General features: G+C 38.1%; 4 protein-coding genes and 1 pseudogene across 8 annotated transcripts; 2 read left to right on the top strand and 3 right to left on the bottom strand.

Annotated features, from left to right (window-relative positions):
- Positions 1-456: 456 nt before the first annotated feature.
- Positions 457-5,899, top strand: LOC121765523 (FRIGIDA-like protein 5). Of its 2 annotated transcripts, none has more exons than XM_042161706.1 (3): positions 457-3,168; positions 4,927-5,102; positions 5,187-5,899. In XM_042161706.1, the coding sequence occupies exons 1-3, from the start codon at positions 882-884 to the stop codon at positions 5,655-5,657; spliced, it is 2,934 nt and encodes a 977-aa protein (XP_042017640.1). In that variant the 5' UTR covers positions 457-881; the 3' UTR covers positions 5,658-5,899. The 2 variants fall into 2 exon arrangements, with proteins under 2 accessions (XP_042017640.1, XP_042017639.1); XM_042161705.1 differs by having other exon boundaries at positions 5,184-5,899.
- Positions 5,900-6,759: 860 nt separating this feature from the next.
- LOC121764788 (rho-N domain-containing protein 1, chloroplastic-like) lies at positions 6,760-10,268 on the bottom strand. 3 transcript variants are annotated; one of them, XR_006042623.1, is made up of 3 exons: positions 10,006-10,268; positions 7,451-8,594; positions 6,760-7,087 (listed from the first exon to the last, which is right to left on the bottom strand). XR_006042623.1 is itself a non-coding variant. In XM_042160813.1 (3 exons), exons 1-2 carry the CDS (start codon positions 10,043-10,045, stop codon positions 7,510-7,512), a joined length of 1,125 nt encoding a protein of 374 aa, XP_042016747.1. In that variant the 5' UTR covers positions 10,046-10,268; the 3' UTR covers positions 6,760-7,087; positions 7,482-7,509. The 3 variants fall into 3 exon arrangements, 2 of the variants coding, with proteins under 2 accessions (XP_042016747.1, XP_042016746.1); XM_042160813.1 differs by having other exon boundaries at positions 7,482-8,594; XM_042160812.1 differs by lacking the exon at positions 6,760-7,087 and having other exon boundaries at positions 7,250-8,594.
- A 1,922-nt stretch (positions 10,269-12,190) lies between these two features.
- On the bottom strand, positions 12,191-17,174 carry LOC121764930. 2 transcript variants are annotated; one of them, XM_042160963.1, is made up of 5 exons: positions 16,927-17,174; positions 15,164-15,376; positions 13,965-14,148; positions 12,629-12,735; positions 12,191-12,539 (listed from the first exon to the last, which is right to left on the bottom strand). In XM_042160963.1, the coding sequence occupies exons 2-5, from the start codon at positions 15,340-15,342 to the stop codon at positions 12,458-12,460; spliced, it is 552 nt and encodes a 183-aa protein (XP_042016897.1). In that variant the 5' UTR covers positions 15,343-15,376; positions 16,927-17,174; the 3' UTR covers positions 12,191-12,457. The 2 variants fall into 2 exon arrangements, with proteins under 2 accessions (XP_042016897.1, XP_042016895.1); XM_042160961.1 differs by having other exon boundaries at positions 15,164-15,336; positions 16,927-17,172.
- Positions 17,175-18,336: 1,162 nt separating this feature from the next.
- On the top strand, positions 18,337-21,897 carry LOC121764131 (annotated as a pseudogene).
- A 176-nt stretch (positions 21,898-22,073) lies between these two features.
- Positions 22,074-24,244, bottom strand: LOC121764130 (11S globulin seed storage protein Jug r 4-like). The gene is made up of 4 exons (XM_042160196.1): positions 23,965-24,244; positions 23,435-23,697; positions 22,557-23,003; positions 22,074-22,454 (listed from the first exon to the last, which is right to left on the bottom strand). Exons 1-4 carry the CDS (start codon positions 24,242-24,244, stop codon positions 22,074-22,076), a joined length of 1,371 nt encoding a protein of 456 aa, XP_042016130.1.

The following is a 24,244-nucleotide window of genomic DNA, read 5'->3' as shown; positions in this document are numbered from 1 at the left end:
TCGCATAACCAAAAAATTATATGTGGGCGCCAACATCCCTTCTATGCTAAAATAATCATCATGATACAGTTGTGAATCTTTAAAAACTTCGCAATTAATCATTCAAATTTTGAAAAACACAACACATACTAGAACTATACTAGTACTAAATTTCACAATTTAAAAGTAAATTAACACCATATACCAATATTACTTTTACCTAGATTTTTTTAATAGTGAAAGATGCTAAAAATTCATGAAGTATAGAGAGAGAAAAATAATTAAACTATTAATAGCGAAAAATAAAACATGCCATATACTAAAAGAAAACCTGTTATAAATACATAATGAATAATTACGGCAGATAAATAAAATAGAAAATATGAATATATATTTTTAATACTAAAAAAACCTCAACCAACTCTATATATTTAATTAATTAACATCCGAATTGGAATCTGAAACGGCCAGCGGAAAAATAGGGTTTCCTAGTTGAAGGCAATATCAATGCTTTGGTGTAAATCTTCTTTAATGAGAGCAATTAATAATTTAATATTAGCAAATCTCGCATAAATAGGTACACAAACATACAGCTATAATTATATATTTGGACTAATTTATTTCCTTTAATTTTCCTTCAGTTTTCGTTTTCATTATATATATGTGAAGTCGGTTCCGAATTTTTCATACAACTGCCGAGTTCCGCCGCTTCAAAAACCACTCCTCCTCGCCAAGGTTTTCACTCCGAAATTGCAGGTGAAATTTTCTCCTCCTGCATATTTATGCATATCTTTGACTACTGTATGTATATGCATTGGTGTATCTGTGCATACATAATCTAAGATTTGTCTTCTTAGTTATACATAGCAATTAGAATTGTGTGTGTGTGTGTTGGCTGCATAATGGAATTCGTTCCGCCGCCTAGAGGCGTTGGGGATCCCAGCGCAATTATTGATAGGGTGCACGAGTGGAAAGTAATGGGCGATAGTGTGGTTAAGGGTTTAGTGGATTGCTTCTCGGAGATTGAATCTCGGGAGGAGAATTTGAGGTCGATTAGAGAGTCGTTTGAGATGCAGATGGCGGAGAAGAGGAGAGAATTGGATTGTTTACACGAAGGGAAAATGGAGGCGTTGAAGTTGAGGGAGGAGGAGTTGAGGTCGTTTGAGATGCAGATGGCGGAGAAGAAGAGAGAATTGGATTGTTTGCACGAAGGGAAAATGGAGGCGTTGAAGTTGAGGGAGGAGGAGTTGAGGTCGCTTAGAGAGTCGTTTGAGATGCATATGGCGGAGAAGAAGAGAGAATTGGATTGTTTGCACGAAGGAAAGGGGGAGGAGTTGAGGTTGAGGGAGGAGGAGTTGAGGTCACTTAGCGAGTCGTTTGAGATGCAGATGGTGGAGAAGAAGAGAGAATTGAATTGTTTACACGAAGGAAAAAGGGAGGCGTTGAAGTTGAGGGAGGAGGAGCTGAGGTTGAGGGAGGAGAAGTTGGATGAGCAGCTGCAGGTGGTTAATGAGCATATCCAACAATTGGAGGTGTCGCAGGCTGAGGTGGATGGTCTGCGGGTGAAGGAGTGCGGGAGGTTGAAGGAGATTGACAAGAGGGAAAGGGAATTGGAGAAACGATTAGGGGAGTTTGAGAAGAGGGAGAAGGAATTTGATGCGTTCTGTGATGGGAAATCGAGAGATCTGGCTTTGAAAGAGGAGATTTTGGGAAAGAAGAAGGCAGAGTTGGTTGAGGAGGTTAGGTTGGCAAATGAGAAACAGACGTTGGGGTATGAGCTTATCGAGAGGTTGCAGGCTGAGGTTGATGGTCAGCGAGTGAAGGAGTGCGAGAGGTTGAAGGAGATTGACAACAGGGAAATGGAACTGGAGAAGCGATTAGGGGAGTTTGAGATGAGGGAGAAGGAATTTGATGCATTTTATGATGGGAAATCAGGAGATCTGGCTTTGAAAGAGGAGATTTTGGAGAAGGAGAAGTCGGAGTTGGTTAAGGAAGTTAGGTTAGCAAATGAGAAAATTAGTGAGAAGCAGAAGTTGGGGTATGTGCTTATCGAGAGGTTGGAGTTGGGAGTGAAAATGCTAGGTGAAATGAAGATGATTATGGCTGAGAAGTTTAAGGAGCTTGAGTCAAGGGAGGAGGCGGCCCATGAATCTCTAACTGCGAGTTTGAATGAGGCTGAGCTAATTCGAGAATCAGTGGAGAAAAGGTTCAAAGAGCTTGAGAGCATTGAGAAAGAGCTTACTTTGTCTCAAGAAGATAAAACAAAAAAGTTGGAGTCGGCAAAGGGGCAACTTGGTTATGTGAGGACGAACGAGGCTGAGTTGAGAAGAGAAAAATCAAATGAGCAGCAGAAGTCGAAGCTTCAAAATAAGCCTGAAGAAAAGAAGCAAGAACATGAATTGCAGCAAGTGAATTTGGTTTCTTGTAAAAAGGAACATGACGATAAAGAGCTCGATTCTGTGGAAAAGAGTTTGAGTTGTATAAGAGAATCCACCACACAATCTTGTGCAAAGGAAAATCTTGCATTAAGTGAGCCAGATCAGCCCCATCAACAATCTGTAGGGACTGATGCTGGGCTAGTTGCAGATAAAGAGCAACATGTGTGCAAGCCGAGAGAAGTAGACGTGAAGGAAAAGCTAAATGATGTTCATTTTAAAGAACAAGGATCAAAACAACAAATGGTAACTGATGCTTGTTTAACTACTAAACAAGATGAAGCAGTAGACTCGAAACTTGCACTGCACAAGAACCATTTAGTAGCATTGATTAGGTTTCCAGAGAAAGATTTGGAATTAATGGGTCGTAACTTTTATAAAATCCTTTCAATATCTCCTGATCCAGCAAAGCTCGTTATAGAAGCACTGCACGGGTTTGAGGAAATCCGTTTGGGGACACTTGATATGGAGAGGAGAGCCACAATTCTTTTGTTAGATCAATTAGCCAAACTGTCACCTAAGATTCAGCCTTGTGTTAAACAAGCAGCAACTAAACTTGCTTGCTTATGGAAGTCGGAAACAAGTAGTGCTGAACGTCCGACAGAGGCGTTAGCATTCTTGCATCTCTTGGCAGTGTATGGTATATCCTCTTCTTTTGACAGAAGTGAGCTATTAAGTTTTCTGAAGTTGGCTGACAAACATAAACATAATCCAAACTTGTGTCGCACCTTGGGTCTCGCCGATAGAGTTCCTGGTATTTTCTCTTCTCCTTTCTTGTGCACATCTCTACATAACTATGATTAGCATATGCACTTGAAATGTTCTCTTTCTCTTGTTTATTTCCAATGTTTCTTCTTTTATTGACACCTTTTGCACCATGTGAATAACTCTGTCATGCTACATACTAAGTATAGTGACTAAAACATCATTTAGATGAATATACAAAATAAATGAACATTTTATATAGTGAAAGGTGATTATGACCTCACAAATGACACATGATATTGCACCAAGTTTTGGTGCTTTTAGTCCGAACATCTGTCATGGAGCAACAAAGTTTAGTGGCCATTGAAAAGTAGGGAAGGTCTTAATGGAAGATGTGGGAGGTGAAGAGAGAAAGAGATGGAGCAATGGTTAGTCAAGAAGTAGCAAATAGAAGATAGGTAGTAGTAAAACATACTACATAGCTAGCACAAATGGAAGGAATCACGACGATCAATTTTTAAATCGTGGATGACTGTTGTAGTGCATTGCATGGGGAGTGTGACATTGATGAAGGATTTTTGTGCAGATCAAAACGAAATGATTAAAAACACCCCTAATACGATTAAAAAAAACGTATGGTAGATAGGCACCCTCTACTTTAAGTGGCACCCTTTACTTTAAGGATCATGATTTTGGATTAAGTTAGGGCTTCGCAACTGATATGCTTATCAATTTTGTCCGGTCTATTTGATCTGGATGGCTTGCGGGGAAATTTGTGGCTAGATGGATTTTCATCGAACATGTGGGCCTAGCTTTAGGTTTGCCACATGTTTGTCGTCTACGTTTCAAAACAAGGATGGTTCGATCGGATCTCACATCGGTTTCACATGAAAATAAAATAGACATATGGATGGGAGCCTATCCTTTTACCTTTGAACATTGATGCATTTTCGACAACATTGGCAACACTGAAAACGTTTTTGTGTCGTAATGACTTGAAATTCACGCGGTGTTGCTAATCGAGCTAAAGAATTAAAGTCATTGCTATGCCATGATGGACAATGGATTTCGGCCATCCGACATCATTTAGGGTTAAATTAGGACCTCCTAAAGGGCTCATCCTAACCAACTAGCTTATTAGGTGAGAGTGTTCATTTGGTTTATATACTGCGTACTAGTTGCTTTACACTACCAATGTGGGACACTAGAGTCCTAACAATCGACCTAAAAAACAAACGAGCTCATCCTAAAATGCTATCTTATTAGGTGAGAGAGTTCATTTGGTTTTTAAACCAAATACCAGTATACAACTGTTGATGTGGGACAGAGTCCGTAACAATCGACCCCCCTTCATGTTCAACTACTGCATTGGTTACAACTGGTTCCTTTGACTATGTGGGCTACTACGTTCATGTCACTACTATGAGTCGTTGGGCCTCTCAACGAGAGCATCAATGTTATAGACCAAATAAGAGAACTCATCTCGAAAGATTAGCCTATCAGGAGAGAATGCTCATTTGGTCTATAAACACCATAGCTTTACAACTTCCAAGTAGGTTTTGCATGCATTTTAGAACATAGTAATTCTAGCCGCGTTTCATGATCTGGATTTGGACTAACCTTTGGTCCCGTTACTAATTAATTTTATTAATAGATAATTGCCCTTGCTGTATCTAGTTGAATCTCTCGGGATATTCATGAATCTCCGTATGTATTAGTAGTTTGTGTTCCTGGTATATAGTAAGATATCTTCTTGTATTAGCATATCATTTCATTAGCTGAAGAGCATTTCTTTCTTGTATCATAGGTTATATTAAGGTATTAATGAATGAGAAGCACTATCTTCTTGCAAGCACATACGTTTTTGAATATCAGCTTCAGCACATGTTTTCACAGTCAGAGATCCTCAATTATTATGCATCACATTCCAAGAAGTCAGCAAATGCCCTATGTAGAAGGGAACATAACACTTCTGCAGCACAGGTACCATACTGCTCCTTAAACCATTTCTCGTCGCTATAAATAGCTAGATGATGACTCAGATTATGATGTGTTTGATATCAGAAGGCGAATGCAGCTGAGATTGCTGCTCTGCGTCTTGGAATCGAACATATTGTCAAGTATGGGCTTGAATCTGACTACTCCCCAATCACCTTCACAGCAAGAATAAAGCAATTAGAAGCGTCTCAAGCTGGCTTGAGACGGAGGATCCCATCACCCTCGGATAGTAGTGAAAAACATGGGAGATGCAATCGATCCCAGGAGACGAGTAAGTGGGCACGACGAAAACGAAAACGTTGCCGCGAGGCCAAAAATTCTGATGCATTCTCAAATAATTGCTCTTCCCCTGACTGGAGACAGCCTCCTCAACATCAGTCAAGCCAAATGAAAACAAGTAATGCTGCTCCTGCATATCCTTGGGAATTTGTGAACTTGGCTCCGTTCCCCCAGTCAGCCGGTCCTCGCAAAAGACCTCGGACGAATACCTGGGTGAAAGAGGGTGGCGCACAGGTAGGGAAGGTTGCTAGCCAATGTTGATTCCTGATGGCAAATTACAGTTTTCTATTATTGTTGATGGGTGAGTTTACCACCTCATTCCATTAATCCTGCTTTTAACTTGAAGCTGTAAATTAGTTGGTCAAAAGCGGGTGGCGACATCTCCAATCTTACTAGGATGACTTCCCAGGCAGTTAGCACCCACCAATCGATGTGTGTTTTTGTTCCTAACTTTGTTATTTTAAGAGATATTGGCGCTTAAATACAAATTTTTGAAGTTATTATGTTTTTTTCTCACAATATCAAGGCTATTCCGGTCTTTCCATGCACTTTGACAGAAGTAAATAAATACTCCCTCCGTCCCATAGTATATGACATACTTGAGAATGACACGAGATTTTAAGAGATATTGTTTTGTGTGTTGATGATGAGAAAAAATATTATATTTACATTTACGTGAGATAACTTTTTCTAAAAAAGAAAATGTGACATCTTTTGAGGAACAAATTAAAAAAGAAAGTGTGACATCTTTTTTGGGCATGGCATATGGAGTACTAACTTTGTAATAATTTTTGCATTAATTTTCTTAAGTTCCCTCTTTGAATTGTAAATTCATTGAGGCTCCGTTCGGTACAATGAAATTGTGGCTATGGAATTGGAATTAGAGCCTTCAATTTCAAATCCGATGTTTGGTACCGCAGAATATCTGGATTGGGAATTGAATTACAACTCAAATTCCTCTCAATTCCAAAGTTTGAATTCCATATCAAAAATAAAGAATTAGAATTTCCAATAGCTATGAAAATGGACACTTATACACACTTCATAAAAAAAGCACACACAACACAGTCACACACACATACATATACAAAGTCACACGCACATTCAGTTACATAGTTTCACACGCACAAAGTTGCACCTCTCAGATAGTTACACACTCACATGCCACAGTCACGCGCGCGCACACACACAATCATACATACTCAGACAATAACATACACACACAGTGACACACACACACAGATGCACACACTCTAGTGATTGGGTGCATAATTTCTATATATTCAATTTCCTATCATTTTTACCAAACAAACTATTTGAAATTGAATTATAATTCAAATCCTTTAAATTCAATTCCGTAGAATTCTAATTCAAATTTAATTCCAATTCCGTGTACTGAATGGACACTATAAATTTAAAACTTATCAAATTAATGTTCACATTCATGTAGCATCATTCTACAAACTACGTTCTTGAATTCGTTCAAGTTGGGTGAACTTCCATCTTGTCTATCCGATCATTATCTTATTACTATCAAATCTTCTACAACACTCCGAAACATTTTTGGATCGAGATGGACGACGTGATAGTGGTCTCTCTTATCACATCTGGGAAGCACACGGCCGCCCTTTAAGGCGCATCTTGACATACATCATCCGCCTTATCCCCAAGCATCTGTAGGTGCACTTGACCTGCATTCACCGAGAAGACAATCAAGCGGCTATCTTCTAGCCAGGGACAGAGGTACCGGGCGTTCCATATAATATATTTTCCCTTTTAATGATTTCAAGGTTTGTAAATGTGTTTTCTCATGTCACTCAATACATAAAATTATAATAATGCAAAGGTTTAAATTTATTTTGAGCTGTACTAAAGCGACTAATAAATCATAATTCAGTTCACAGAAGACAATGACTCTGGTTTTGATATTTTACATATATTCTTTGAATATTAACAAGTCTGGCCCTATTAAGAATCAAATAGAGAAGACAGGCAGGTCCAACTTTAGCAAAGTACCAAGTGAACGAAGAGATCTTGCAACAAAGAAAGCACACCTAACAAGAAAAGAGAGAGCAAAAGCAAAACCTCCATCGTGTCTTTACGTGATCGGTAATCATACTGATCCACCACTCAGCAACTCAATCAGTTCACTCTTTTTCAACTTTGAGAATCCTTTCATGCCACGCGACTTGGCAAGGGCTCTCAATTCAGCCAGCTTCATTCCGTTCAAACTGATGGCCTCGTCCACGTCATCTTCTTTTGCTACATCTTCATTCTCCGTTTCAACAATCCCTGAAGTTTCATCAAAAGCATCTATTTCTGAAGTGAATGGCTCGACTTCAGATTCTGAATCATATTCAACAACCTGGATGTCGTCTTGGGCCTCTGGTTCCGCACGACTCCACTTTCTTTCAGTGTCCACAGTGTCCTCCGAGATAGAGTCTTCGGCATAAACAGGCTGGAATTTGATTTCAGGGACTGGTGATCTTTTCCGGAAGTTTGACTTTGGTCGGGTGAGACGTGGGATTGGGGATTCTTGCGCCTCATGCTTCACGCTACTAGTGGAGTTTGAGTATGAGACGCTTGTGCTTCCTTCCTCTGTCGACGGGGCAGTCTGTTCATCCTGATCCAGGATGAAGTCCCTGCAATTGGCGGTGGTGTAGCTCTTCTTCCCTTGCTGAACTGAGTGTTTCCTCAAAAGCTTGAGTAGAGAATCAACAGTTTCACTCTCTTTGCTTTTTGTCTGAGACTCCTCAATTTTCTTTCCTTCCTTCATTGCTGCTCTTTCACGTAGTTGGGCCTGCACCTTACGGAATAATTCAACAATTTCCTTTTCTCTAGGACCAGTAGTTGCAGTTGCCTGATATTTATGGTTTGATGCAGAAAGAAGTGGTCCGTTTTTGGAAGAGAGAGTTTCGAATTCTTCATGGTCATCACACTCTTCTCTTGTTTCATTTTGCCTATTCCTATTGCGGGAGTATCCATGCCTTCTTTGATTATTAGGGAAATCCGGGTTTCTCCTATAGTTGCTAGAACTTGCATTACACACAGAAGATGTGTACCTAGAAACACATCTCAAAGGAAAAAACTTGACATCTGAAACGAGCTTGTGTTCACGACAAGATCTATGTGATAAGGACAGTGCTTTCCCAGAAATTCCAGAGCAGGGTAGAGGACTGCTATCAGAGGGCCCATATCCTGCAATGAGATTAGGGAAGGATGTCAAAACATCATTAGTTCCTGACTAAGACAATGGAAACATATGATGAAGTTTCCAAAACCAACTTGGACATTGATACTAGCAAGAGTCCTGATACTAGGAGCTTATTGCAAGTAATTTGAGGCAGAATTCACAGATAAATAAGTATTATTCTGGATGGTGGAATAATTATGGCAATAAATTGGCAATGTTGAATATCCAGAATTTGGCAGTGGACGGTGATTAGGAAACATTAATAAGTCTTTTGCCAGTTTTAAACAGTGTCAACTAGAAGATAAGCTCATCAGGAATTCCTCACTCAGAATCACCAGAGCACACAAAAGTTATAACCAATTCATGCACACGAGACTAAAGTGAAAAGAAAAACTGAGAAGCTATATTTTAAACAAATAAGGCTAATAAGCCCAAGAAGCATAAAATAAAACTGTTTCCTTTTATTAACTAGTAAAACAAAACCAGTGTTTGGAATTGGCGAAACCAGTTTCCTTTTTGTGGAGAATTGAGTGTAGATGTTTGCTCAATGGAGAATGAGTGTAGATATTTGCATGATGAGAAAAACAGAGTTAAGAATCAAAGAAATTGTTCATAAACCATTGGTATGTTCACATGGAAGTTGGAAGAATATTATGAAGCCAAGGACTGTTGTGGAGAGTACATTTTGGCTATCAAAGACGGCCCATAATTGCAGGAACAAGAAACTTCCATAAGCAAATTTAGTGCAGTTGAGTTATAAACACAAATAGGTTAGCAAATAGAGCCACTGATTGGATGGCTTGAATTATTATTTCCTCATTCTCCTCTCTGTTTTAGGAGAAATATTATATTCCTGTTTTCTGCAATAGGTCATAATTCAGATATTTCATCTCAATTTTCTAAAGGTCACATTTGTTTGTATTTTAAAAAGGAAAAGAAAAGGGCAAAAGAAAGCATTGCTCTTAAAATAGAGCAAAGGCCAGATGAAAGGTTTTCCTGTCCTTTTGTTCTAGCATCTAAATCAACATACATCATCAATCAAGACCACAGACACTTGTACTGTTTCCTAATCTTCGAGTACAGTGCCAGCACTTAATCTTAATCTCAAGATATGCTTCTTATCTGCAAATTTCAACTTCAGATTAGGTCAGCTGAAAGCAAGCCACCAACCTAAAAAAATGTATCAGCTCTAAGAAACCGAACACATAATTCCACTCGACTCTGAAATTAATAAATTATGCAACCACGCATTTCAGCAAACAGATGGTAGGAGTCTTCAAAACAAGCAAAATCATCCGCAACCAATGCCAAAATTAAACGAAATACTAACTCTTCACCAAAGCCTTGGCGCATGAATGTTTAGAGCGCGCAACTATGCACACATTATGTATGCATAAAGCCATAAAACATACTTACCAGGAATGGTTTTGGAGATGAAATCAATAGAGCGCGACATTGTTGAAAAAGCTTCGATGCAAAATGTTGAATTGAATTGGGGTTTTATAGTATTTCAAATTTTCAATTATGCTTCGCCGGCAATTGGATGAAGATGAATGGATATTTGGGCATAGCAGATTTTACCTTCGAATAAACCCAACCAAGAGCCTTGTATTGTAAAACATCAAACTACTACAAATAGGAGAGTAGAAAATAGAGTCATAATTAAACTAGGTTTAAGTTTCAACACGAAATTGGTTTTATTTTTACATATATGGAGTATATTTTTTTTTCTAACGTTGCAATATTATTGTTGAAAAAACTATTCTTATAACAGTAATACTCTAAAAGGTAAGGCAAATAATGTTGATACAACATGATAATCCGACACAAACATATATGAAATTAATGGGTATGAATTAAGTCTTACTGGATTCGTGTTCTTATTGGATTGACTCGTTAGAAATCCGATTATTTTGGATTAAGTTGGGTTCAAATGATCCATTAAAAATAATATTATTATTTTAATTATTTTTTATTCTTTTTAAAATTGAAAATATTAGTTTTATTCTCTAGGTTCTTGAAAATCAAGTTTTTATCGTAATATAGTTTTAATGATGTAAATCAAGCTCGGGTCATTATCAGATCGTTAACATGTCATGCCAACTCATATTATATCGTATCATTAATGAGTTTGTGTCGTGTCGTGTCGTGTCCGAGTTGGATTTGAATGTAGCAAGTTGAATTTCGTGTTCAAATTGAGAGTTTCCTTAGATATCGGCTTCAGGATAGGTCTTACTCCATCCGCCCATGAAAAGTACTCCCTTCGTCCCATAATAGAAGTCACACTTGACGTGGGCACGAGTTTTAAGAAATGTAAAAATAGTGGGTTGGAAAAGTTAGTAGAATATGTGATCCATTTTTTATATTGTTTTTATAATAAAATGTTAGCGAAGTGAGTTAGTGAAGTGTGACTCTTATTGTGGGACGGACCGAAATGACAAACTGAGTATGAACTATTTCCTTTTTAGTCCGTTCATGAAAAGTATGAACTTTCTGATTTTGGAAACTCTTTTCTCTCTAATGAGGTAGGACACATTCTCCACTGACAATACTTTAATTACTTTTTCTTTCTATCTTATTCTTATTTTGCCAATTATGCATTAAAACTCGTGTCGAACCAAATTTTCATACTTTTCAGGGACTAGGGGAAGTATTAGATTTGATCGTAATCAAGTTGACCAATAACGACCAACCTACACAATTTGTCACCCAAAAGGTGACATTCAACTAGTGATGTAAAATCCACGACAATGTTATGTTAAAAATTCGCTAACCCCAAAATCATTGTACGCATAGGGTCACTTGATCAAATTCGATGTGAAAGATTATGTTAAATTTGGTAATCCCTCCATCCCTAAAAAATATAAACTATTTTCTTAATAGTTCGTTCATAAAAAATATGAACTTTTTACTTTTGGAATAGTTAAACGATATACTCCCTTCGACCATGAAAAATAGAGCACATTTGCATTTTTGGTTATCCACAAAAAATAGAGCACATTTAAAAAAGAAAAGTTTTCAACAACTTTTCTCTTACTTTTTCCCTTCTCTCTTACTAATAATATGACCCCCCCTATTTTTTTTCTTCTCTCTTACTAATAATATAGACCCACATTCCACTAACACTACTACTCTCTTACTTTTTTCTTTTCTCTCTTACTTTACCAATTCTACGTTAAAACTCGTGTTATTCATAATGTGTCCTATTTTTCATGGACGGAGAGAGCATCATTTAATTTACAATTTATATCAATACACTACACTACTAATGATGTAGAGACCATTGTCCGCTAACAATACTTACACATTCCTTATCTCTCTCTTTCTTACTTATGAATTATACGTTAAAGCTCGTGCTAAATCAAATGTACTATTGCAATTGAGAAGTGAGATCCGACGCTTGCGCGTCATGGATAAAACATCAAGCAAAACGGAATATCAAGCATTTACTTTTCATTCTTCTTTACTCCACTTCAATAGAATTATCATCGAGAATTTTAGATACCATTTCTAGGATGAGAATTTAGATGCATTGTCAAAAATAAATTTCACGCACATTCCAGAACCAAATAATATGATAACCTGAGCAGAAACGAGGAAATTATTGGACAAAAAGCAATCCAAATTATTGAAATATGAAGAGCAGTGGCAATGACGGAACCAAAGTTGAAAGCTGCTACAAAATCAAAACAATAATCTCATAGCAACAAATACTCAATATGTATTTGGCAAACCAACTTCCATCAGTCTATTGATTAGCAGCATTTCTTTCACAACTGAATGAAGATGCTTTCATGCTCCATACTCGTGTGCATCGCACAACAGCTTGAACGAAACAAGAGCATAGCACAACTTTTCTGCAGGGTTTCTATGCTTTATGGTTCTTAAGCATCTCATCAACATCTAGTTCCACTTCTAGAACAGGCGAATCTGTTGTCGTGCTATATTCACTGCAAAAAAGGATGGATTATCCCCATTATACGATTACAACTGGACTTTCAGTAACAGTCGTGTAGCACAACAGCCGTAAACACATTACCTATTCTTGACAGGTCCATGATCCACAGCATTCCTTAGACAATAAATGGCCCGACCAACTATGTTCGACATGGTAACCGGACCAAAAATTCGACTATCATAGGCTTCCTGTCATATGTTAACGATCATTGTATAAATTATTAATCAACCATGCTGCCTTTTTTATACATGAAAACACACAATAAATATGGATTATCCAAACAAACTAATCTACGTGAAGAAGACGAAATTGAACTTAAAAAACACTAAGGTGGAAAAAACAAAGCTAAGATAATGCTCCACTAAAAATAGGAACTTTTGAAACGACACGGATTATAATGCAAAATTGGTAAAGTAAGAGAGCGATAGAAAGAAAAGTGTGTTAGTGGAAAATGAGTCCCACCTGGTGGAGAGAGAAAGAAATTTCCTAAATCAGAAAGTTTCTATTTTTAGGGGACGGACCAAAAAGGAAAGAGTTTCTATTTTTAGAGGACGGAGGGAGTATTACTGATGTAGATATAATAGAGCATGCAAATTCACTGATCTCTGAGCTTCGTTTCTTTCACAGTTGACAAAAAAGAAAACCTTCAATCAATCAAATGCCGCAAAACCACATAACTGGTGGTGATGTATGACCATTCAAGAAAATCTCACGACGGAATTTGTAATGACGTACAAGATTTGTAATGACGTACAAGCATAGAAACTATTCGAACTACTTTTATTAAAAAGCATAACCAACCACTTTGAACTGCCAACTAGATAAGCACATTTATCTGACAAAACTTATCTAGTAAAGTATAAAATAAGGATGGGAAGAAAGTTTAACCAAAAGAATAATATTTGGCATAGATTCCATATTGAGCATGCAGCTAGAGAAATGAAATAGTTGTACTTGTCTGAAAACAAACCAATTTCTAATACTTCCTGAAAGGGACCTACTTTCATTGTAGCTTTATGTGAATAATGTTGGGCCATGTGGTAAGATTGTAAAAAGGGTGAGAAAGTGGAGATAAAAAAATGACTGTGGTGGTGTAGTGTCCAAAAGTGGAAAGTGTGCACTTTTGTTGGAGTACCAAAATGCCAAAAACTGCACTCTTTCATGGGGACAGAGGGAGTACTAAAGAAAAGAATTTTATTTAAGAAATATTCAAATATCTCACAACGGGAGTAGGGCCAAATCATGCATGGAATTTTTTGTTGTTGTTCCAAGTTCCATAACAATGGTATGATACTATTCTATCTGTAGAGCATCCCAGCTGAGAAATGTAGTTAGCAGCAAGTAATTCATACCCTCCCTTTAGGCAAGTAATTCATATTAAAGAAGATATACCGATTTAAAGCATGGAGAAGTATACCTTTGGTTTCAATTTTTCATTGTCAGCTAATACCCAACATTGATCTTTATCAAGGACAAAAGGTTCATCTTCCGCATCTTTAGATGCCATTTCATATCCTTCGACTGCAGCTAACCTCCTTATGAGATAATTGGCCGAGTCTTCAGGATCCTTCATTACTACCACATCTCCAACATGCACGCTCCTAGAACAAACAGAGAGAATAGATCAGCTTTTGAAAGACACAGGAAACAAAAGAATCAGAGATTTGATGCAACAGATAAATAGATGCTAAATTTAAATATTAAAAAAACAATCAGGTTACGATTTGGCAATGGTTCAGAACACCATACTATAATGTGCTTAGATGGAAATTTGTGATGCTTGCAAGTTGCAACAGTGTTTGCTACTTAGTTTTCAAGCTGAGTATACAATCATTATGTAAAGCTTACAGTGAATTGACTAATACAAAGTTACTTTAATGAAGGGTATCCCATATCAGAGTTTAATAAGCTTAACTGTGGGGGTAGATGGGGAACCATTATGATCCTCTTTAAAGAAAAAAGAAAGGATAGTGATCCACTTATACTGTCCAAGTTCAGAAATGAAAGCTTATCAATTCCCTAATTTCATGCAAAATTTCACAGAGGAGAAGAGAAACGAAATGCACTGAATCCAAAGGACATACAATCATCAGATCATATAATGGGTAAAGAATATCAAAAAAGACAAGATACATTAACAACAGTCAATAGATATAAATAGCATAGACCTAACTAGCATTTAAATTAGAATAAAGCTATGCGGCCACATTATGGCCAGCCATAAATTAATTAAATAATAAAAAAAATTAATTTTTTTCAAATTTTTAGTTTAATACTACTTGATTTTATTTTTATATCATATTCATTATATGTTGCTCAACATGTTAGTGTTGCTCTTTCGTAGTTTTAGCTCAACTTATTAATACTGTCATTTCTTGATTGTTGCTCAACGTATACAGTAATTCGTGATATTAATGTGTTTTACGTAATGGAATTCAAAGATAAGTATCAACTCACAAGCCCATTCACACACATATAAGTTTATATCGGTAATTCTAATTTTTTTATACATGTAAATGGACTAAATTAACTCTTTATGGCCGGCCACATTATGGCCATTTAGCATCACCCTTTAAATTAATACTATCAGATATATTTTTCTTGTGGAAACCTTACACAGGATTTGGAGCAGGAAGTTTCCGAACAAGAAGAGTTCCACCCTGAGTCCCAATTACTGGGTCCATCTCTTCTCCTTTATTCCAATGCAAGAATGTCAACCTTCCATTGGAAAAGTTCTTCCATATGGTATCAAGTATTTCCTTGTCAGCAATTTGACCTTGTAGATAGGACTGCATCAAATATAATATTCTCAGGGACTGACCATGATCCCTGTACATCCAGTACAATCGTGGACAATGTAACGAATAATGGTATCATGTAAAAAGTTTCAGAATATAACCAGGCAAGTTGACATAAACAGTAACCAAAAAAACCCTCTTACACAAAAAATCAAGTAGAACGGTAGAAACAATTCCTCAAGTCTTAAATTATTGAATTCAGAAAATGCATCTTGATACCATAGAAAAATCCTAACAAAGGTAACAGTATGTAAGACCCTTCTTATTTGATGACTGATGTGTTTCAACGAGAATGATAAATTAAACGATAGATAGAGTTCCAAAATGAGAGTTCGCAGTGTAGTCCATACGAACAACTTTACAAACAACAGACAAGACTGACTAATATAAAAGATCCTCAGGCACATTATGTGTCTAAAATAAACAGCACATTATGTGTCTAAAATAAACAGCACATCACAGAAGCAGAACAATAACTAAATAAACACAGAGATGACCTCCTAAATGCATGCTGTCACTCAATACAGAAACTTGTTACATGAAATTTCAATACTATTTACAAAAATAAAACCATCCACTGAAGTTTCTTTAGACAATCCTGATTGCAGCACAAAAGTTTTTACATCAGAGGCAAATATGCAATGTTGAAGGTATCTAACCAGTACCACCTGTAAGCATACTTCTGCTAGGTGACACACATACTAAGCTACAACACCCACAAATTTATTCTACCTCATATTATACAATCTTCCAAGCAAGCAGACAATGTAACTGGAGGATATTTGTTGCTGAAATGTGAGAATAGGAATGGAAATACGAATGATGTTGCTGTACATGAGAAGGTCAAATGGAAGTTTTGCATCTGAAAGATGTGCAACGATGAGTCGATGAAGACGATAAATCCTTATGTCATCTTTAGGTGTCAACATTAATGTAAAGAACAATCCACATTTAAATCCAACAAACCCCCAACCATTTGATTACTGTCCTTTTCGTCTCTCTATATTCACAAATCCCTTAATAAGATAAACATTTTGACTAAGAACTAAGGTGTCCAACGCAAATACTGATATAGCGCATTATATTGAAGAACACAATCCACAAACCTTATTGAAAACCACTATTCAAACGTGTGAAAAAGTGTAGTAACGAATTATATCGACCCAAAAGTATGAAAAAAAATCAATGAAAATCCACCAAGTGAATCCTAAAATGGAAAATTTCAAGTTTCAACAAGCAATTATTGTCAATAATAAACCTTTCTTCACATCTAAACTTAATAGTCTAATTTTGTGGGCAATGACGAATAAAGGTGGAATATATCTTTTAAAATAATGCACTTCCAATTTCCATCCGTAATTGTTCTTTAATAAATTCTGAGTGAACGATGTCTAGCATTCCACAGTCCTGAATAAAACAAAGAATCTAGAGCCTCCTCGAGTAAAATCGGATGTAAATAAACACCAACCAAAGCCACAAAACCTTCCCGATACAAATTAGGGGTTTTCACTCCAACCAAAAGGGAAAAAAGGAATCAATTGGAGAAATCAACAAATCCGCACACAGGAAAAAGACGCTTACCATCCGCGCGACGGAGACAGAATAATCAAATTTGGTTCCAATGTAGCGGAGCCATGTTGATACCCCAACCATTGCTAATGCTGAATTTTGTTGTAGCCTGCAATTTCCTTAAACCCTCTTATGCTATGCCTCTATTTTCTAATTTAACAATTTATAGAGTGATGATTTTCGATGTGTTATAATTTAGCTGCGTGTATCTGAGCTTGATCACACAATTTTTATTTATACAAGTACAATTGACGACATTCATCGCATTCTAACTTTTTAATTCAATTGTAACTCCTTTGTCCCATTTTAGTTACGAAATTTCTTTTTAACATATAAATTAAAAACTAAATATTTAGAAATTAATAATAAACAGAATATGAATACTAAAAGAATATAATAAAAAGGTTAAAGTAGAGGATAAAATAAAGTTTGATAAAAAAAGACTCAATTATCATAAAACGAACTTTAAAATAAGAATATAGCTCAACTATTTTGAGAGGGTAAAATGGAGAATAAATTAGATGAGGAAAGAGAGGTTAAGAATAAAGTAAAAGAAAATTTATCTTATAATTTGTAAAAAAACAAAAAAATTGATTTACTTTAAGTGGAAGGTTCCAAATAAGAGGAAATATCATCTAGAGTTTTATTTAATTTTCTATAGTATTTTACTCTAAATATCTATCCTTTTTCTATTCTCCAATCAACTAATTTTACTAATTGTTTTCTATTCCCAAACCAACCAATATTGGATTTTGCTTTATTATATATTACTTCCATTCATAATAAAAGTCATATTTTTTATATTTTAATCGTTTGGATAGAAATAAATGTGGGTGGTCCCACCTAGCCATATAAAAATGCTGTTGTTTGGTGATACCGAAATGGATTTCCCTTGACACTAGAAATCCACGCAGATAACAAAATAGGCCTCACTTTAGTTTCAAAATTCCACCCGCTATCCCCATGGTTTAGCAAAATCCAAATACAATTTCATCTTCTTCTCCCTTTTTCCATGAATTGATCAATTCAGCCAAATTCTCTGAACAAATACAATATCATCTACTTCTCCCTTTTCCCTTTTTACCATGAATTGATCAATTGAATCATAGTTACTTACAGAGAAGAGCTTAAGCAAGGGGCAAAGAAAAGACAAGAAGCTAGTTGAGGGGCCACCGCCGTCATTATCGCGAGCTCCTTTTTTCTTGAGAACTTTGGGCTTCTGCATCTTGATTGGAGGAATTTCTTACACAAAATCTATTTCTTTTGCAAGGAACGACATTTTTATGACAATTTTACGAGAAACTGCGACCTTGAATTTAACGAGGATTAAGGTGGGAATTGAGCTCTAGCAAAAGTGTGTATGCTTTTGATGTGAATTTCTCCACCGACTGGAGTTGGATTTGGGGATGAAATTGGTGAGGAATGCATTTGAAGATTGTGGTGGTTATGGTCGTTGCTGGTTCCATAAAGGGGATCTGCGGCGGCGGGGGAGAGCTCATGGCCAAGTGGAGCTCCGGCTTGGAGCCAGCTTCGAGAGTTTGAAATAGAAGACGCTAATCCGCCGACAAATGTGTGGGTAATCGCTACTTTCACCTCAAGAGCTCCGTGAAGTACAGTGTAGAGTGAGAAAGTATTTACCAAATGTACAACTCCAAATGAAGTCTGAATTTGGTAATGGGGGAAACAAAATAAGCCCTCACCAAATAGCTTCTCTCGCCTCTGCACCGCCACCATCGTCACTCTCCCACTCCCTCACTCTTCCATCTCGATCTCACTCTCTGCAAATTGGATGAAACTTGCTGCGTTTCAGCTTTCCATTTTCCTGGCAACAGAAGAGAAAATGTACAACTCCAATTGAACACGGAATGCGGAGATGGGGAAACCAAAAAATTCAGGGTCATTTCGGTAATCAATTTCTTCATCACTGTGGCGGAACATATTTCAAATATCAAGTGGCATACGTGAATCATTTCATGCAAAAGTCAAGAAGCACAGTGCGGGCCCAGGGGTTTTTTGAGGGCCGTGCCATTTATTCTATGGAACACTGAACCGGCTTTATTACACTGATTTAACCCGAATTTGGGTCAATTAATGATCACCGAACGGGTCCTAAGAGTCATTTCACTTTTACCATAAATAATAAGTATGCCCCGTACTCCACCAACTTATTCCACTCACATTTTATTATAAAACCAATATATAAGTGGGACTCTTAGTACACTAACTTATTCAACTCACTATTCTTTACTTTTCTTAAAATCTGTGCTCACACCAAAAATGACTCTTATTGTGGGACGGAGGTAGTATTTTTCTGGTTTCTAGTACATTTTGGTAGTTTAATTTATCATGCATTTTATACTGTATTCGTAGATTATATTTTGGGAACTAACACCGTTCACAATAAGACTCCAAAATCAACTGGTTGGGGCGCTATTATATAGAGATTTTGGAATATGAGTCTTAATTCACTGACCTTTCGATATTAGGCATTAAATTCGTTGACCATTCATAAAATGTGTTTCAGGCATGCGAATTTTCAGAATAAGGTTTTTTACCTTTTTATATTTTATCTCTCATTTTTCTTATTATTTTTCTCCTAAAAATTATGAATTGACTAAACTACCCTTTTGATTCAATTTCTCAAAAATTCAATATGCTCTCGGATTAGAGGGACTTCTCCAGTTAAATTGTGTGCGAGTTTAAAAAAATGTAAAGAGAAGGTGAAAAAAGATAGTGGAATGTAGTATCCATTTTAAAACTTTTATATGCGAGTGAATGGAGTTAGTGAAGTGGGGTCTATTAGCATTTGTAAAAGATTCTTATTGTGACTGCTAAACTGGGACGGAATATTATTTACAAAGTCAAATAATTTTTAAAATTCGTACCGATCAAATATGAGACGATTAACGAAAAAAGAAGGAATATATCTTTTTCTTTTAGGTTTTATATGACGATAATTTTGGTGGTGACAAAAGTAGTCTTAGGACTAAAAAGAAAATCTTCCCAATTTCATAATTCATACTAATATACTCATCTCAACACAACTCACAATTGGCGGCAAACCACCGGTAGCACCAACAGAACTCCACCATTTCACTTGTCTCTCATATGAAAAACATGAAGAGAGATAGAGAGAGAATAGAGGGACATAACATAACGTAACAAAAACGGTCTTCCTTCATCGGCTGGTGAATCATTGCCGGCCGGAGAGCTCGGAAGACAGACAAAACACCAATCCAAAACAAAAGGGCCAAAAATGATCATCGAGGGAAAGCCCATCACCATGGCCACACCCGGCCCCGAGAGCAGCGACGGCGACACGAAGCGGACGACCACTTCCTCGACGCCCGCTCCCGCAGCAAATCCCTCGCCGAGTTCCGCTTCCGCGCCGAGGAAGCCATCAAAGGAAACTACCTATTCAGCACCAACCGCAAGTCCCCGGACGACGACGACGACGGGCCCACCTGCTGTGGGGCGTGGAGGCGACCGACGCCGCCGTCCTCGGCAAGTTCCTCAAGGTCAAGCGCTACAAGGTGCACGATGCCTTCACCGCGCTGCGCAGGACGCTGCGGTGGCGCACCGACTTCCGCCCGGTCGACGAGGACCTGGCGCCGCCTCTCGACAACGCCTGGTTCGCGAGCGGCGTGGACAAGGAGGGGAGACCCCTCTGCTGCAGCGTGTTGGGGAGGGAGTATCAGAGGAATCTGATGAGCATGGGGCAGCAGGGCTGCCATAAGTATCTGAGGTGGAGGCTGCTCTGCGTCGAGAAAGGGATCCGCCGTCTCAATTTCTGGCCGGGAGGCGTCGACTCCATCGTCCAGATCGTTGACATGAGGCACGCGGGCGGGCCGACTACGAAGGAGATGAAGCTCGTTGGGAAGAAGATGATCGCGTTGCTCCACGATCACTATCCCGGCATCGTCCACAAGAATGTCAGTTCATTTAGGGTCGCGTTAAAATAAGACTAATTTCTAATCTGGAAGGCAGAACTTTCAATACAGCATATTAAAATTATCAACACAAATACATAATTATATAAGCAGGTATATAAGCAGTCGTTTGTTGATCGAGTAATGATCTAGGGAACCATTACTTAAATGCATAACTAGAGAACATGAATTAAGTTCACGATGAGAGTGATTTAGTTCACTACGCGGAGGAGTGAACCAAAACGCCATTACAGGGAACTAAATCCTTCACGGAGTAAATACTTCACTATAATGGTTGGTTCACTCCTTGATTTTAAATTCATAATGTGAACTAAAACACTCATATAGTGAATTAAATCGTTTTGATCTAATGACTGTGATTTGTTCTCTAGTTATGCACTTAATATTAGTTATACTTTGATCATTTTCCTGTGTTGATATATTTATGTCATTTTATTGATAATTTTAATATATAAAATTGAAATAGCTCAGGTTCTTAATTGAAAATTAACTAGCATCTTATTACTGCCCTATATATATAATGTGGCTGTGGATATATGCAGCTGATCATAAACGAGCCATCGTGGTATCTGACGTTGAAGGCTTTGAAGCTGCGGTTGGTGACGAAGAGGAGCAAGAACAAGTTCATATTTGTGAAGCAATCAAGAGTTACAGAGACACTTGTCAAGTAGTTAATCAAAACATTAGTAGTATTTACTAGTAATTCCCCCCTCAAAAAATATACTACAAATAGATTGGCTCTTGCTTGGTCCATCCAAAATGCAGCTACGCCAGCATAGAGAACATACTGGTTCAATACGGCGGGCTGAGGAGAGAGAACGACACGGAATTCACAACCGAAGACAAAGTTCTCGAAGCTTATATCAGAGCAAATGGCACTGAACTCATACAAATACCCGTCGAGGTAATACATATTGTTAGGGTTCAAACCATCTCATATCAGAGAATTAGAAAACGTTATTGTGAGAATATGAGCTCCAATATGTTGGCAAGGAAAGAAATCAAAATCAAAGTCGATATCAAGAAATCCTAAATCTTTTATTGTAGGGAGTTGGAAAAAGTTTGAAATTTTAAAATGTTATTAATCTCTTATTGTTGGTATCAAACATTGGCAAGTAGCACAAGCCGGTAGTACATTATTATTGCTCTGATAAGGACTGAGACTTAATTTACATTTATTTATAGAGAGAAGCATAGCATTTGATTTGATCAAGCAGAAGCAGAGAGGGGTGCGTTAAAAATGAGAGTCTCCTGGCGCGAAAACTTGATCCTCTGTGCCTCCTCCCTCGACACTTGGTATGCGTTAGCAACGACATCGACTGGCAATCCCCTGATGGCGGATGTGCGGCCGCTCAAGGTGTTGATGGCCGCATTCTCGTTGGTGCTGAATGCAACCCACTCGAATCCCTGCTCTGAAGCCTGCTTAATGACTGCGAAGTTTTGGGGCACGACGAGCACCTGTCCCTCTCTAACCTGGCCGTCGAACACTGCCTGGCCGCGGTGGTTGACTATCTGGACCCGTGAGGCGCCGTGGGTGGCGTAGATGAGGGTGTGGGCGTTGGTGTACCAGTGTGGTGAGAATATGGCATTCTATGTATAATGATAATAATACTCCATTAGTTAGTAGTAGTAAATTAGAATTAGTAGTAACCAAGTAGTAATAATAATATTGGAGTAGTAATTAATTATTACCCTGTGGAGGACTCCTCTGGAGGCGCTGAGTTGAAGGAAGCTGAGGATGGGAAGGTTGAAGCTGTTGAGGGTGGAGAATCTTCCGGCGCGTGGGTTGTAGAAGTCGGCACGTGATGCTCTGTCGAGATTCTCCTTGACTCTGGCGCTGCAGAAGGTCTCCTCGAGGCCGTTGTGTTGACGTGCTTGTTCTTGGCGGCTGCGGTCGGGCTGGATCAATTGGATGCTCTTCTCTGCCCTTATGATGTGGCCTCTTTCGTCGTTTTGGCCCCTCAGCTTTCTCGCGGTCTCTACCTCAACGTTGAATGCCTCTGCCAACAACTCGTCGTCCAAACCACTGAAGACGTTGCCTAATTCGGATTGGGCTTCTTGGCCGCGCTTGCTTCCGTGCAATCTCCTGTATTGCTCCTCCTCTTGCTCGTTGCCCGGGTTTCCAGCCAGGAAGAAGGACTACAAATTTTGAATAATTAGTTGGATGAATTTGAAATAAAGCATATATTTATAGGGATGTATTCAAGTTCAACATGTAAATATTGTCCAAACATTCAACTGAATTTCAACCCCCCCCGATTTTGTCATCTAACGGTCAGATTAATGCCACGTGTCATTTAATAATGTAGATTTTCATTCTAATAAAGTACACTGACTAATAATGTTGCATTATAGTCTAATAATGTAGATTTTCATTCTAATAATGTACACCAACTAATAATATAGATTTTTCATCAAATAATGTAGCTCGGCTATTTTGATCACAACCATCCAATCCAAGGATCCAACGGTTGTCATCTGTTTGAAGCTTAACACCAAATATCTGTGAGGACCCTAATACACCCTTTTATTTATATAAGTATGTATATTAGCATATATTACCCACGTACCCTTGGGTTTTGGTCGAGTTGGTTGGCGTAGTTGGAGTTGTGGTGGAAAACAACAACGACAAGCTCTTGATCGCCGTCGTTGTAAACCCAGTGAGCATCACCGGCCCTGATGGCGATGACGTCTCCCTTCTGGAATTCCTCAACCTTCTGATGCTTGTCGTCTCTGAATCTCTGGCTTCTTTCCTCCTGAGAAAATTGTTGTTGTTGGCCTGATTCGAATGTTTCGGCGCAGCCAGAGGTCAGAACTCCATAAGTTCCCCTTCCTGCATAATAATTGCACAATTAAATTCATAGAATAGAAATATACTCCAAAATTATTACTCAATCCGTCCCATAATAGATGACGCGCTTGGTAATGACTCGAGATTTTAGGAGATGTTATTCTGTGTGTTAAGTGAAGAGAGAAAATACTATATTTATATTATTGTGAGAGAAAAATGTGACATCTTTTATGAAACAAATTAAAAAGAAAAGTGTGACATCTATTATGGGATGAGATGGGATGGAGGGAGTAATATAAATTAACTGACCTTGGACGACGTAGACGAGAACGGGGGCGTTGTGGTAGACAGGCAGAAGGAGGCCTCTCTGCTGGATGATGTGGCGGCGGATGGAAACGCCGGCACATCGGAACTCGTTGTTGTGGTTATCCCAGAACTCGGTCTGTCCGCCCTCGGATCTGACGGTGTAGGACGGCTCCCGAGCGTCGATGTTGCTGAGCTGGCATTCTCCCTGCTGCTGCTCTCTAAAGGCGTAACCAAACCCTAGAAGCACAAGAAAGCTTAGAAGTGAGAGGGAGAGCTTGGCCAT

This window comes from Salvia splendens, chromosome 14, assembly GCF_004379255.2.
Source record: "Salvia splendens isolate huo1 chromosome 14, SspV2, whole genome shotgun sequence".
In the NCBI taxonomy this organism is placed as follows: Eukaryota; Viridiplantae; Streptophyta; class Magnoliopsida; order Lamiales; family Lamiaceae; genus Salvia; species Salvia splendens.
Note: the sequence above shows the minus strand (reverse complement) of the source record. Positions and strands in the feature narration are given on the sequence as shown.